Source organism: Motacilla alba, chromosome 20 (assembly GCF_015832195.1).
Source record: "Motacilla alba alba isolate MOTALB_02 chromosome 20, Motacilla_alba_V1.0_pri, whole genome shotgun sequence".
Classification (NCBI taxonomy): Eukaryota; Metazoa; Chordata; class Aves; order Passeriformes; family Motacillidae; genus Motacilla; species Motacilla alba.
The window spans coordinates 8609218-8625533 of NC_052035.1; the positions used below are offsets into that span (position 1 = coordinate 8609218).

Consider the following 16316-nt stretch of genomic DNA (forward strand, 5'->3'; position numbering starts at 1 on the left):
TTAATGCAGAAGCAGCACTGTAAATAAGGAAATTAAAGTCTTGAACAGGGCTGATTGCAAGGTAGGAACCGAATTTATGTTAAAATACTAAAAGCTTCTTGATTTCTCACTTGTAATTTCAAAGTAAACAACCAAAAAAGGGGCAAAAGGTTTTTGAGAAGTTGAGATCTCCCTAAAGAAGAGCACAAGAACAAATAAAATAATGAGAAGGGCACTCGAGAGAGGGGAAATGCCTCTGATCTCTGGAGTTCAAGCAGATTAACAGAATCAGAACTGCTACCACGGGGAGGAGGAAGAGGAGGAGGAGGGCTTGGGAGCCTGGGGAAAATGGAATGCAGGGTGGGGAAAGGAAACAGACACTGAGCATTGAGCTAAAGCTGGTTTAGGGTGGAACCATTTTAAAGCCAGGGTGTAGCCAGGGAGTAAGTGTGTCTGGGTTTAAAGCAATGATTTTAGTTTCCAAACTTGAAAATAACCTGACCTAACCCTTCAATAACAGAAACTCCAAAGTTACTCCTGCAAAGATTGTGTCCTAATAGCTCCATGAGCCTGCAGCCGTGGTGATACAGAGAACCTGAATTATTCACTGAGCACCCTCTGCAAAATCCTCAATATGGACACAGATCAGCGGGGTTGGGGGTCAAGGTTTGTTTTTTCCTTTGGTTTTGCATTTTGAGGCAACTCTCAGCCACCTCCACGCAGCTTCAGGCACACCCAGAGTTCCAGAGAGGGTCCAGAAACCTGGGCAGCTCCTAAGCCCAAGGAATGCAGGCTAAGCCGATTTTGGGCTAAGAAAGAATTCAGGGGGTGGCATAAGAGCAGAGAGCTGTAACCCCTCCATGCCTGGCTGCATCACTGGGCACCAGGCCACCAAAATATCTCCCCTGCAAAACCCCCTCAGTTGTAGCAAAGATTTTAACACCTTGCACCGTAACTGCAATGTCATGGCTGTAAAAGAAGGTGGGAAAATGCAGTAATTAACTTAATTTTCCAAGTGGCAGGCAATTTGTAGTTTACTATTACCTATCCTCAAAAATACTCCAACACCTTTCCAATAGGCTGTTGTAATCCATAACATCTATCCTGCTTAAAAAGTGATCCTTCCAAAATGAGGCATAAAAAAGGTCTAAGTAACAAACTAGAAGTAAGAAATTATCTAAATTTGAGCCTGTGTTGGTTTTTAGGACATCAGACATTCATCTGACAACTGAAATTTTAGCCAGCCCACCTCTCAGTCATGGCTGTAACAAACCATTAAACACCTGAAGTTTTCCCATTGCAAGCAGGACTCAGACCATGGCAGGTGGACTGGAGACTCCCTCTCTTCAGAGCAAAATCCAATTAAAGGAAGAGTGACTGCAGTCTGTCCCAGTGACTTTTCTGGCTGGATTATTTCAATTCACTGCCCGCTTCTCTTAGCACCTCCTTCAATACATTCATTTTTGTCTTGTAGAACAAAACAAAAATCTTTAGGAGTTCCTTAAACACCTGAAACTTGAGTACCAACACCACACTCATCTTTCTGCTCCTTTCTCATTTTGCAAAATCTGGATTCCTCTAGTTGGACCAATGTTCTTGGCAAATACCACAACGGGAACAGGGGAATTTCCAGGGGAATTACTTATTTAATAATGACTTGCAAACATGAATCAAGGGAAGATCTGAAGATTTGCAATGACAAAGGGACAGAGTCGCAGGAAGCCCAGTAGTTTGCTGAGAAAAAACAACTTTGTTTCAAGAATAAAATCATCCTGTAATAAGGCAATCCACACATCCACCTGCCTGCACTCAGGTCCAGAGACCTCACCTGCAGAAACTTCATTGAGTTCATCTGGAATGAGCTCTTCCTTGCCTGCCTCTGAAGCCTTTTGCAATGTAAGCTCCCTATGTGATCCAACTGCTCAGCATCTGTGCTCCCCAACAGCTCCTGTAATCATAATTTGCTCTCTGGAAACCAAGACAGAAAAAGGGATGGGGAATGTTGAGGACACCAGATGTCTCCAGGCTTCCTGGGGAGCAGAGCTCCTGCAGCAGCCACACGTGTGGCATTGGAAAACCAGCAACTTCAACAGCTCCTCACCAGGAGGGAGGAAACTTGTGCATAATTAAAGATTTTGATGCGGAAAACGTTAAAAGAACTGTGAGCTCTGCAAAGTCAGAAGGATACAGCAAAGTCCTGCTTGTCCTTCCCTTTGACATCACCAGCCTGGGCTTACTCAAATCCTGAAGCTCTTCTGAACAGAACACAGCAATTCCAATACATGTATTAAAGGAAAGAAAAGAGTTCCCAAACTGTGGCACCTTTAGAAAGGGCTGCTCTGTTTTTAAAATAATTAGCTTCATTTCACAGTCAATTGGCACACAAAAATTCACTTGCAGCTTTTGGGTGCAAACATTCAGAAGAAGTGTGGGAGTATTTCCTTGGAAATAAATTCCTGAATCATAACTACCATGCTTGAACTAACACATTAATAAAGCTGTCAATAAATTCTTCAGAAGACACCCTTCAAGTGACAGTTTTCCATTACATGAAGAGGCAAAACCAGCAACACTTTGCTGGCTTAACAGTGAAGATATCCATTCTCTTTTCTTTTCCAAACACCACCTGATCCTGTAGTCCACTCACTCAGGATGTGTAATCCTGAAAGAATTTTATCCAGCAAGGTTAAAGGAACAGGAACCCAAGGCAAATAAAGATGTTCTAAAATTTCATAAGCATCTTTGATACAAAAACTAACAAAGACTAAAAAACATGTTTCTTTAGAAAACCTATAAAATTTAAGAAAAAGGCATAAAATAAAAGGCAGACCTGTTCTTTTGGCAAGTCCATGGAAGAAATTCTTCTTGGCTCAATTATGAAGAAAGTTATTATTTATAAAAGCCCATCCTTCAGTTTACTTTGGAGAACTGCTGCTTCAAGTTAATGTGTCTTGATGAGGAAAACACACATATGAATGTTTCCTACAAGGAATGACAGACTGACATCCTGAACAACCCAAACAGGATGAGAAAGACAAAATCGAATGTGTTTGATGCTAAACAGACAGTCCAAATTAATAAATAGAGACTAGCATGAAAAGATGGTGCTCATCAAGCTTTGTGCTTGACTGACACCACCCTGAGAAACTGAGAGCTGAACCACAGTCCCAATCCTGCACCTCAGTTTTCCATTTGCATTCTTCTGCAAATCCCATTTGATCATTCTTTCTTGGATGAAAAAGACAATCTTCATGGCAGACATTAACAACCTCTTGCTATTTCCATTATGGTAGATTACCATTAATAAGATTACCTCAGACACTCCTTTTTATTTTAATCTCCAGTGTTGTCAGATTCCAAAACTCTCAACAGCACCCCACCAGCATATGGGAAATCAATGGATTCACAAAGAGTTTTCTTACCCTTTCAATTCAAATAAAATCTGTGTCTTTTTTTGAGATGTCATTGATTTGTATTTAAATAGTCTACTTAAATATTTGGGACACTTTAATACACCTGCTTGTACTGATAAGAATGTTTTTCCCACTGAGAGCAGCACCACTGCTGAGTGTGAATGAGCTGAGTTGCTTCTAAAGCAAAGTTTCAGTGACTGCAATGAGCTTCTTTGTAATATAACAGGAATTAAATAATCCTATATATAATGAGGAGTAGGAAGTATATTTTTTATCCTACCCCAAATAATCGCTGAATTTAAAGGGGGATGCAATGGTTACTTGCAAGTTTCCCCTTCCAAAATGCTGCTGAAATGCAGTGCCGTTTGGAACCAAGACCAAAAGAGTACCTCACACAATTTCAGGAAGAAGACTGAGCTTTGAAGAGTATTCTCCTTAATCAGCTTTTGCATTTCCAGAATGCAATGTCTGTGTTAGCCCAGCAGTAGAGAGGCATTTGTAAACCACCCCAGTGAGCCCAGCAAGAACTTTCAGTCTTAGCAAGCAGCATCATAAAATAACTGATAGGATCAGGAAAGTGGACAAGCCTTAAAGAACAGAGAGTTCTAGGTAACTTTCTTTCCTCTCAGTTACTTCTAAAAGAGCATTCAACACCCATTTCCTCAGTGAGTGAGTAGCTTTCCACCTTAGCTGTGTACATTGCTGATAGGGATACTTCTAAATAAATGAGGAAAAAGAGAGCCCCGGACGATGAAGTCTGTTTTAAAAAATGAAACCTGACATGACTAAATCAAAGACAACTTCAAGCTGAAATTTAAGCGCAGCCCAAATGCTTGTTACAAGTGACTGCACTGTGTCATTACCCATTTGCACACAAGAAAATCAATTATTCTTCACACTTAGGAGTCAAGTCTGCAACACCCCTACAGCACTGCTGAATTCTAACAGGAGAGGGGAGAATCTGGGTACCAAAGTCCAGCCTAAGCACTACCCTGTAACCCAGGATATGAAGTTTGCTGGAAAAAATCTCCCATCTGCTGGATATGGGGAATAGCCATGCAAGAGCAGAAGACCCTACTGCTTGCAGGGCCCCAGACAGTGATGTTTTTGGGGTAGCAGGGTTGCTTTTACTTTTCAGTGAAAGAGCAGCAGCTTTACCTGAGCGCCCATTTGATTTCCCAAAACCACAGGTTTACCACATGAGAAGCTGCCCGTGGACAAGGTGTCCAAGGTTGAACCAAAAGTGAACATGTATGGATCTCAAATCCTTTGAAATCATACTGAAAAAATCCCCAGAGACACCACAACTTGCCCTACAACACAGGCAGGGCTTGCAGAGACAATCCCTGCTGCTGAGCCCACACGCACCCATTCCACAGTTTCAGGCTCCTCAATGCAGAGGAACCTCCCTGTCCAGCAGGGCAGAAATGAGAATTTCACCTGCATTCACCTCTCCAGATGGCCAATCTGGGGAGCCCAGGAGCAGCTCAGCCTCCACACCCCCACCTTGTTCCTCACGGCCACACTGCTCTCTGCCAGTTGTCACTGCCAGCACAGGCAGCCCCCAAACCTGTTCATTTTGGACAGCAAGAAGTCTTGCTCTCATTTTTTTCTTTTCTTTTACCAGCACTACTGGAATATTGAAACTCTTTCCCCAAGCACCACCATCCAGTTGCCCTTTTCCCACCACTGAAACCACCTCCTTTATTGGAAACTGCATTTAAGGCAAGATTTGGAACAAATAATTTGATGTGCCTGCTGACATGCTGACTCAGCACTGTGCTGAGTCAACCCCCCGAGCCATCTTCCTCTCATCTGCGAGCAGCCACTGCAATTTAATTCCTTAACAATGAGGAATTAAATAATCTAAGTTTCATTCAGCTTCCAGTAACACAATCTCTTCTGTTGGGCACTATTTTCCATAAAGACACTCAGTCCACAGCCAGCTTTCCAAGAGGATCAGAGCTGCAGCCACTCCAACACGTCTGGCTCACTCCAGGTACCTGTCCAAGCCCACATCCCGCACACAGCACGAGTGATGGAGCTGTTTTTATGGGATGAGAACAGAGACCAAGCAATCCAGGCTGAGTCTTCACTCAAAACAAGGATAAAAAGCATGCATTGCAAAAACTGAGATTCTTCATAAATCACTGTTGCCTTAAATTATCTCGCATTTTTCTTCTAACTGACGTTGTTTAGATTTTATCATCAGCTAATTAGAATAATTACATGCAATTATCTTGCTGCAGTAGATAACCATAAAACATAATAAATCTCAAGACATTTGCATTTCTGTTCAATGAAAACCACATTTAAACTCTAGTATGTGAGCAACTTCAACCTCCTTTTTCAGCCCATAAAGACTTTTAAGACTTTCAGTACTCTTTGTATTGTTTTTTTAATCCAAATTTGGCAACATAAAAGTCTATAATCTCACACACCCTTCTCCTGGCTGACTTGGATTCTGGTATGCAATGAAACAGAGGCTAACTCACAGCACAGACGAAGTTTTTGAAGTCAGCTTGAGAGAGTTTACTAACACACTCCCTGAAGTCTTTAGAAAAATCCATCAAACTCCTTGTCCAGAATCATTCCTGAATCTATCTATTGCCACAGATTAATGAATCAAACGGGCCAGTTATCTTGAGACAAAAAATAACTACTGAAGATTCAAAGGAAGTCAAGAAAACAATTTTCTTGCTGGCTACACACTTTAAACGCAGCCACTCATCTCAGACCACAAGCAGTCACACATCAAAATACACTTGAAGCCATAGTGATGCCTCAGAAAAACATGTTGTTCTTGAGAGTTACTAAACACTTATCCTGCCATTACCAGCAAGAAGCTATGGTGGTTTTCTTACCCAAGAGAAAGTGACACCTGAATATCAGGAAATTCTGAAGATGCTATCGGTAAGACTAAATTACACCCGTGCGTGTGGTGTAATTACATCATCAATACACAGCGAAAGGAAAATTCTTCAACCTTGACATCAATGTCCACACCTGCTAAAATAAATTCTTTTAACCTTTCCTCTCGTCAATTCCAACACTTAGTGGTGGTTTTGGGGTGATTTATGTCATTCAAAGCCAAAACAAAACCAACACTTTTGCAGGAGAACCAGCCTCCACTGGGGCTCCTGACTGAACCACACAGTGCTTGGTGCTTCTGAATTGCTGGCAACACAAGGTTCTACATTTTTGTATTTCTGGCAAGCTCCTATTTCAGAGGCTGGTAAGATCATCCCATACACAGATCTAATTAACTCAACGTTTTCAGTTTCATCCCCAAAAACTGGAAGAATGACTTACCTGGGTCTCGACTGCTGTACGGCCATCCTGAGGCAGGTAAAAGGGGCAGCACAGGAGAATTTGCCCTGCTGTCATCCTCCACTTGCTGCGTAATATGTCTCACAGTTTCTTTGTTTTTCCTGTTCTTCCTGCGGCCCGTGGGCTGCCAGCCATCCCCCACTCCTTGCTCTGAGAACCCACTCTGTATTGCACTATCCTTGGCAGAGTGCAGCTCACCCCCTCCGTAATGGGAGGGCGACACCTGCTCCTCTTTGATCCGCAAAGACCCATAGCCCATGTCACTAGCCCAGAGGGACTGGGACGAAATGTCTTCGTGGCTGTCCGGTTTTGGTTCTTGATCCTCTTTCCCATAACTACTCCCTCCCTCGTGGCAGCTGGCAATGGCTGAGTCCCCAGAGGAGTTTGCTGGGCTCGTTCTGCGAGCCAGCCACGGCGATATACTCCTGCCAGCCACGACTGCCGAAATCAGAGCGTCCGTGCTGCTGCTGGAAGGGGCTCCCAGCTCATAATCGACCAGGTCCTCCGAGGCATCGGACTTGATGCTTATGTCCAGAGCCGCTTTGATGAAGTTGTGACAGGCCTGCACGATGTCTGTCATCTGCAGGTAGCTGGCAGCCGACATCACCTCGATGACGTTCCTGCTGGTCAGCGCCAGGTGCGCCGAGTACATGAAGTCAATGATTGCCTTAAAGCCCTGGGCGGTGACGATGTCCAGGTGGGTGACCGTGGCCTGGTCAGAGGTTTTCTGGACCTGGCAGTAGAGGGTTTTGAAGTAGCGGCTGCTCCCCAGGAGGACGTTTTTGTGAGCCTTGAAGATCTTGCCCTCCACGATGATGCAGACGTCGCAGAGGATGCCGTGCTGCCGCTGCTCGTTCAGCTCCCGCAGCAGGTGACGGTAGTGGGAAGCAATTTCCATATCTTCCTTTCGGTTATTCATTTGGAGATCTTTATGTTTCCTCTTCCACAAGTCCTGCAGGGGGAAGGAAATGATAGGATTACGAAATCCGAGACAAGGCTGAGACAAACCCCGGGTTGTAGCGAAAGAAGCGACAGGTTCATCTGGGAAGTGCCACAAATGCAGCTACTGCCTGCAATGCCTCCACATTCATTACAAAATGCACCTTACTTTGGCCAGACATCAAATAATTTACATTAAAAAGGACTAGATTTGAAGCCAATCCCCCAGTGGCTCATAACACCCCAGAGCAAATGTTTCTTTAAATTACTACAAACTTGTAAAAAAACCCATCTGAAGTAACCAGAGAACAACAGCTGTCAGTTTTTACTGTGAATTTGTTGAAGTTTGTTTTAAAAGAGATACTGCACTTGAAACCATGCTCAGATGCCCACAGCCTGCTGAGGGGCACACTGTAACACATTTTCCTCGAGGGAACAAGTGTTATGTGTAGCACACAGAGGAGCTGAAATCCTCAAACAGCAAGAGCCAATTGAACCCAGCATCTCCCTTGCTATACTCCCGTGGAGGGGCTATAAAAATAGTTTAAAAGTCACAAGAGCAACAAGCAAATCCAAGAAAAGTTTTAAGTCCCCACCCAAGCTAAACTGGCAATAGATCACAACTATGAAACTAATGTTATTTGAAGCTGAACTACTTACAAGCAATACTTTGCAATAAACCTGTTATTTCCTTGCTTTACATCTCCAAGTTTGCTCTGCAGCCACCCTCAGATACTGAGTAAAGAATTTCTCATGATCACCTAAAGAAAGGATCCTTATGACCAATATGAAGCTGAGAAAAATTCACAAGGCATTTGATCACCGTTCATAAAATTTGGCAGTATTATCCAAAATAAAAGGTTAGCTGGTGCCAGCAGCAAGGTGTCTTCTAAGTTAATCTCCACATTATCCTCCTCTTACCTCTGAACAGAAAAAAGGTCCTAAATTTTGACAGTAATCAGCAGTATGAGAATTTTCAGGCTGAATTTTTTCCAGTTACTATCTTTGCAACTCCGTATTTGCCTTTGATTCCACAGCTTTACAAATCCTTTGGCATTCAATTCTGCCATTTTCTCTAGCTTATACCACTTTTTTTTGGAACCTACTATCCAGATTTACCTACCATGGAACAGTGGTTTAATGGTCCAACTATTTAAGAGCACCAAGGTGAAGAACATCTTACTCCTTTCTCTCAGAAGCTTAAAATTTGTTCCAATACAAAAAGTCCCAACTGCAGAATTGATATGAGGGTCCACATGTCAACACACAACTGTAAAATTGGACCCAGTTCCAAATGTTACTATGTGCAGGCACACTCATCAGAAGCCTGGGTTTAGGCTACTGGTTGTTACTGATAAAAACAAAACCTCTGAGGCTGTACAGCCTTAAAGCACACACGGTTCAGGGTTAGCACTGGCAATAAGGAGGATGCTTCCAGCCTGGAGCATCTTTCTGACATCCACAGAGCTCGCACACAAACTCAGCCCCATCTGCTCCAAGTGGCTCGCAGCAGTGGGCAGCACAGCCGTGATTCAGGAAGTTCCCTTGGCACATTCAAGTGTGTTTCCTGAGCTGTGGAACACAGATCCACAAGCACCCTGCCCCCTTCCCCTACCCCGTGCTATTATTATCATTGGCAGGAGCAAAATAGCTGAGTTGAGTCACTGTGGGCTAGAAAGGCACTTCCCAGCCCACAGAGCATCCGTGAGGTGGGACCTTCTCCTAGAGAGCCACCTGATGATTCACAAGTTCAAGCTATGCAAGACTGCTCCAAGCTCCTCCAGTTCTGCAAGGATGGAGCTGCCTCTCTGCAGCCCCAAAAATCCTAATTTGCAATGCCAGCTGGTCCCAGATCATTGAGAAATGTTTGCTTCCCTCTAGAGAGGAAGAACCTTCTTCCTGCAACACAAGCAGGCTGAACTGCGTTCATCCACTTCAAACCGTGCAGCTTTTCTGCAGAATTAAGCACAGAATGCACAGAGAAGCCAATCTCTTTCTTTTTTTTTTTTAATTCAACTGGAAGAGGTCAATACCAGTGCAGCTGCACACACCTATTTACCACAGAAATCTGCCCAGAGACCTCAAACCAAATCCTCACACAGACACCATCTCTGTCTCAAATGAACAAAATAAATAGATGAAAATCAAACCAAGAACCAGGGTTGGGGAGTATGGAAAGAAAAATAAATTAATTTTCAAGTGTTTGGCCTGAAAAGGTTGTGATGGCACCAGCCAGCACAGCATCTCTCTCAGCCAGGCTCTGGAGGTGGCTGCCAGCACTTCCCAACATCTCCATGTTGGAAAGAACCACCTCTTAAGGCAGAGTGACAGTTCAGTTTTGTCTTTATTCCAGAAACCACTACTGCATCTACTTTTAGGAGTTGAAGAGTCAGCTTAGTCCCCTTAGGAAATATGAATTGCCACATAGGATAAAGGGAGGTGTCCATCACCAGTCGTGTCTCCAACAGCTGCCATATCCACACAATTCAGGGGAAGCTGTAAGAAAACCTCAGAGCCCACAGTGAGGAAAGGGTCAGAATGTTCTGGATATGGCATTTCCTTTCACTGCTCCTTCATGGATATTAAAATCCATATTCCACGACACCAGCTCCCTGGAACTGTGGGGAGGACGGGCAGGAAATCTCCTGCAAGGATAATTTTCTCTCCCTCAATTTCCTACAGATTAGCATCACAGTATTTGTCAATGTCTCCACTTGCTCTCGTGAATTTATGGCACAACATTTTTCCTTCTTCAACTGGAAATGGCATCAATTCCTTGAGATTTTATTTCTCTGCTTGTTATCTCATACATTTATTCAGTTTAGTTCACTGGGTCAGGTCCCCCCCCACTGATAACAATCCACTTCAGATACGTCTTGTCCTTTTTTAAGCTGCCTGTGGCAGAAATACAGAATTTCAAGTATGTCTCTTGCTACTTTTGGAGCAGTTTGAGGTTCAGGCATTGATATGGATGGATGGATGGATGGATGGATGGATGGATGGATGGATGGATGGATGGATGGAGCTCTTGCTCATCTCTTTAGGAAGTAGAACATAAGGTCAGAGAAAAGATATCAGGGAATTTTTACTAAACACAAGGACACAAAAATCTCTGCAAGACTCCTTTTGACCTCTGAGGTGGGCACATTACAGCTCCTTCAAGCAAGCAGTGAGGTGGATACTGCCATGGTCAGAGTAATCAATAAAATGGAACAGTTTCCAAATCAGGAATTATTACTGTAGATGTCTTGATCTTCCTCTGTCACAAGGTCTGCTCCCTCACACCCATCACTCCACATCCAACATCTGTCACAGCATTGTACCTTTTAAACAAGAGGTCTTTAGGGGAGAAAATTAAATACGCCTCAAATTCAGAGGAATTAATTAGTTTTCTGTCTACCCATGTCAAACCAGAACATCCGTTTAATGTCGAGGATCACTAGGGAATTAATCCAAGTTAAATTTAAGGCAATTTGCTAGTAGTTAAAAATTCAGGAAGCTTTAAAACCCTATTCTTGTGCTCCAATTTCACATGCTGTTTTGTGGCTTGTTGATGGTTTGTTTTTCTTTTTTTTTTCCCCCCTTTCCCTGGTAAGGATATTTTTTTCCACTTAAAAAATGTTGTGGAAAGATTTCTTCAGAAAAGCTGTACCTTTCAAATTTCTGTAGAAGCACAGAGAAGATGCAATAAACTGGAGATTTCTTAGAAACAGACCTCAAAGATTAACGATGTATTTTTTGGTTTATCTCAGGTCTTTTTAGTACATGAAGGCTTTAAAAGTTGAGCATCTACCAGGATTCTTTAGGCCACATGGCCACAACTTTCCAGGAAGCCAACAAACCAGGAAAGCTCATCTGAAGATTTTCCACAAAATAAAATTATAGCAGATCAAGCTTTCTCCATAAGCCAGCTCACAGGCAGTACAGTAATTCAAGTCTATTATTCTCCAAAAAGAACTAAAAAAAAGTGTCCCAAACCAAACCATTGTACCTAACAGCAACAAGAACACAAAGTGAGCAGATTTAAGAGTCACTTTCATGCAAACTTCTGTCAAGACACAGGCTTGCTTTTACTTCTCATATCAGAAAACCCTGGTCTTGAAGTAAGCATTAATAATTTATACAATCTTTAACCCTAGCTAGAGTGAACCTATGAAAGTGGCTTATTTTGCACTGTCAATACAGTTATTTAAACATGAAAATAGCACCTGATGGCACAGTAGGATTCTAAATCACACTTCACTTCCCATTGGAAAGGTTTTAAGAAGAGTAAATATTTATTTATTGGCAAATTTCTCAGCCCAGGAATGAGTCTCCTAACCAAAACCTTAACATCACTAAAATTAGGGGGCACAAATTTGTTGCATCAAAATCTCAGTACATTACTTACATTTTGACCAAAAGTCACAGATGACAAATGAATTGCACACAAAATCCTCTACAGAGCAGTCCCCTGGGAAATTGTGGGGACAAAAATAAACTTCCTTCCCTCAGAAAGAAAACAGGGAAAAAAAAAGGCCTGGAGGTTTGGTTTTTTTGTGGGTTTTTTTTTTTTTTTGGGGGGGGGAGGTTGCTGTTGTTAGGATTTGTTTGTTTGGTTACTTTTTCTTTTCTGAGAATGTAAGTGAAATGAAGATTTAAACTACATGGCACTTCATCTGTATCAATTTTCTCAGCATGTTTCTACACTTAAAACCAAGGACCAAAGGTAAAGAGCACCAAAATGCTCGCTAGTGCACTCCTCCACCACGCTGCTCCCTAGAGAAAACATGCCAACTGGAATTTAACCAAAAATGTGTTGTTTCCTCCCCCTTCTCCCTTCAGAGAAAAGTAAAAACAGATTAAGGAAGAACTCCAGTTCACTCCAATGCTTTATTACACAAAAACCCAACAAACACACCCCACTTCTCTGCTTCCCCTGTGTCCTGTCCATGTCTCCACTCCCAAGACATTCCAACATTTTTAAGATTCCTCTGCAAAGGAGCTCTGTAAGGTGAGACTGGGCTTCAAATGCTTCCTTGCACAACAAGACACAGGGTGCATGCAAGTTTCACTTTTATCCAGTTAAAGACAACAGAAATGCACAGGATTCCTACTCTCCATGTGCCCTGTGCTGAAAAGAATGGAGAACAAAACCCCTAAGGAACTGAAAAGGACAGAAAAGGAGAGAAAAAGAAGACTCAGAATCTTCATGGATGGTAACTCTCTGTGAAAACACTGCTCAGGAGCTTCACAAGCACAGATCTCCACAACAGCACTGTTTTCTCACACGTGTGTTTGAGGAACAGCAGCAGACAATTCTGGAAGAGTTATAATTTCCTGATACTATATAACAACAAATTATATTCATATGATCAGCTTTGTCCAAAATAGATAGAAGTAACAGCTTACAAAAATGAACAGTTGCCAAAAAAGAAACTCCTTTACCCTGTTCTGATTCCCCAAACCAATCATCCCTTGTTTTAAGTTCATTCCAACCACAACTCTGAAGCGGAGGAGAAAGAGGCAGATGTTTGTAAACAGAGCAAAGCAGAGCCTTGAGCCAGAGGGGTCAGCAGGGCTCAGGGTTTCATGCAAACAAGGTGCACCCCTTCTCCCTGTGAGCAGGGATGGGAACCTTTAACTGCAGCCCAAGAGTGCATGGGCTCATGGGCTGGGACTCACAGGAAGAAAAGTTTCACCATTCACCTTGAGAAGAATTATAGAAGTACAGAAAGGGCAGGGATTTGGGAGGCACCTGATTTTCAGGAAATGTAAAGAAGAAAAATTCATTACTAAATTTGATAGCCCTGCTGAATTGTCAGTGATGGCAGGGCAAAAAGTGCCCCAAGTCCCTACAGAAATTTATTAACCTTGGTCTGATCAGGATTCACTAAAAGTTCTCCAACTTCAAGCCAAAGTTGCCCCATCATAGAGAGCATTAAAACAACATCTCTGCTTAGAATCTGTAGCAGACACAATCCAGAAAGTCCATGAGTAAAGTTCAAAAGCAGAGCAGAACACTGCACACTTCCAGCATTTCACCATACCATTAAAGCTCTGTTTCCACAGTCCAGACAAGAACCACAAGGAAAATCTAACTCCAGCTCCAGCAGCACAACTTAAAATAGCAGGGAGTCATCATTAAACATTTCACTCTACTCCAAAACTTTAAACCAGAGACTTGGCTGTGGCCTTTCACTTGTCAAACTATCCACCTGAAGCTAGGGGTCAGCCAATGTGCAGGAGCTGGACAGCAAAAAAAGGGCAATCAAAACACAGGATTTCATAGAAAAATCCATTTATTAACCATCATTAGCTCTGATAGCACATGAAGAATTTCAAGTGAAAACCAGGACTGAAAATGAGAGGTAACTGAAAACTGCTGTCCTCCACATTTCGGGAGGAGGGTAATTAGAACTCAAAGTTTAGAAACTGTAAAGTTAAAAATTTTAGGGGGAAAAAAAGAAAAGACCAGATATGCATATTTTGCTATACTGCTATTAAAAGTAACAAGTGATTTTTGCAGATTTAGGTAATGAAAACATGTAAACTGCAATACTGAATAAATAAACAAATAAAATCCAAGACAATTACTTCTTACCAGTAACAAACTGGGTTCCAGGTCTAGTGTTTCTCCTACAACAGCTGAGGACATCAACAGCCCCAGGGCAGCACAGGTAGTGCCCTGTTTGTGACCTTCTGACAGCACTGGTGTGAACTCTTGTAGGAGAAAGACAGAACTATGACAAAAAACAAAACCAGAACAAATTATTAGCAACAAACTAACAGTGAAATGTCCTAAAGTCCTTTCCCTCCAAACCCACAGTTATCACAGCCTTACTTGTGACTTAATGAATCCCAAACAAGTCAACTGCAAGCATATCAATATACTGAAATTAATTAAAGCCTGGCTACCACTTTGTAATAATGTAAACAAGAGTTACTTCTTAAAGGTATGGGAACAAAAAGGTCTAATTTTAGCTACTAAAACTTCAATCAGACTCTTGAACAACAGGGTTTCCTGTTTGGGAGCTTTTCAAAACATTCTCACTTTAATGACTCTTTAAAGACACTCACCTTATCTGACCTATAAAATCCTGAGCTTTAAAAGCTACCAGTACAGCTCCTGAAAGAAATCTGCAGTGGAACACTCAAGAGAATTTGCTCTTGAAATGTTTAGCTGCCAGTTTCTAGTGGCTGACACCATTCTGGGTTAAGAGACCAAACAATCTCAAGATTTGTAAAGTTTTGTGCAAAATACAGATATTTATGTATAGTAAGCCACATTTACAGACAGGCTTCTCAGAGAAGACCTGAGTGTTTATGGTTACAAGGCACAAGGAGTAGGAGTAGTTCAACTGCACCAAGGCTTTTGTCTGTGAGGACATATTCACTAAAACTATCATCTTATACATCTATTTTTTCTTATATAAAACAGGCTTTATTTTCTTCAGAATAGCATATACACCACACTGGCAACATTCAACTTACAATCTAACACTTCTGAGTCTACTTTATTCAAAACTTTATATTGTTGGCCATAATAAAGTCCTTTTTGATCTCTGCATTTCAAACATCTTCAATACACAGATTAGCTCTCTTAATGAAAATAAGCTATAAATCAATACTGGTGATTTCAAGACTGACCTTCTGTAGCAACAGATTGTGAAAGGAAACATCAGAAGATAAAAGTTAAGAAAGCTTTTCCAGCACAAATTAATGTCATTATAGAAGGTGAAATAAAACATCTAATAAACAAACAAAGTAATAAGGAAAATCCAAGCATTCTTATGGCAAACAGCAGCAGTGAAAATCTTGAAAACAAATATGACCCAATTGAAGCAAACACCAGTGACTTTGTTCTCTGTTTCTATTCTGGACTGCCAAGTCTTGCCTTTCTCTATTTCTGATTGCTTCTCCATAGCAATTGTTTTGGCGAGCTCTTTTTAGTGCTGTTATTTGGACAGTTAAGAAAAAATAAAGTGGTGAAATGAGGGAGCCAGACCAACCCAGACACGCGGGAAACCACTTTGTTAGCAAAGTGTAACAAGGTGTATGTATTTCTACTCAGACATGGGGCTATTACTGTTAGAACTCTCACTTACACAGGTCCCAGAGCACAAAAAGAGCCAGAACAGATTGGTAAAAATGGCAAAGCTGAGCCCTGCACCTCTTCCTCTTTGCTTGGAGCCGTGCACCTGTTTCCCTCTTGTGATCAAACAGATGAGAGCCGAGGGACCGTGATGGATGGAGGCACCTCTGCCACGAGGAAGGAGCACAACAGCCAGAGGCATTTCTCCAACTTTTGCAGATGACCAAGATTTCTAAATGAGCCTTTGTTACAAATGTTAAGTTTTATGATGAAGTGTCAGCTCTCCTAACAATGTTCTCTCCAGGTCCCCTTTCTCTTTCCTATACCACATGACAAAAACATCTTTGAAATGCTGAGAGCTTACCGATACTTGAAAGTGTTTCCTGTCAGCAAAAATAAACCTTGCAATGTTTCACAGCTGGACAGGGCATGTTTCAATGAAGAGAGGAGAATGGTCTCTGGTGAGAAGCTCCAGAAGGTCCATCAGATGTCCTGTGTTTGGGAATGGAAAGAATAAGAGGCAAAAATTAAAATCCAAATTTTAACTCAATACAAAGCCCTTCAGCATCACACAATTACAA

The 16316-nt window shown here is 42.0% G+C and overlaps 1 protein-coding gene across 7 annotated transcripts in view; it reads right to left on the minus strand.

The window, feature by feature from the left end:
• ZBTB46 (zinc finger and BTB domain containing 46) overlaps positions 1-16316 on the minus strand; it is a 52718-nt gene that overhangs the window by 29463 nt on the left and 6939 nt on the right. For 6 of the 7 annotated variants that reach the window (XM_038158663.1, XM_038158657.1, XM_038158661.1 and 3 more), the window contains 3 exons: positions 16100-16227; positions 14245-14383; positions 6705-7674 (listed from right to left, as the gene is read on the minus strand). In XM_038158663.1, the coding sequence (XP_038014591.1) occupies positions 6705-7674; positions 14245-14298 (1024 nt within the window). In that variant the 5' untranslated portion in view covers positions 14299-14383; positions 16100-16227. The remainder of the gene's footprint in view (positions 1-6704; positions 7675-14244; positions 14384-16099; positions 16228-16316) is intronic. The other variant, XM_038158662.1, reaches the window with a different exon arrangement.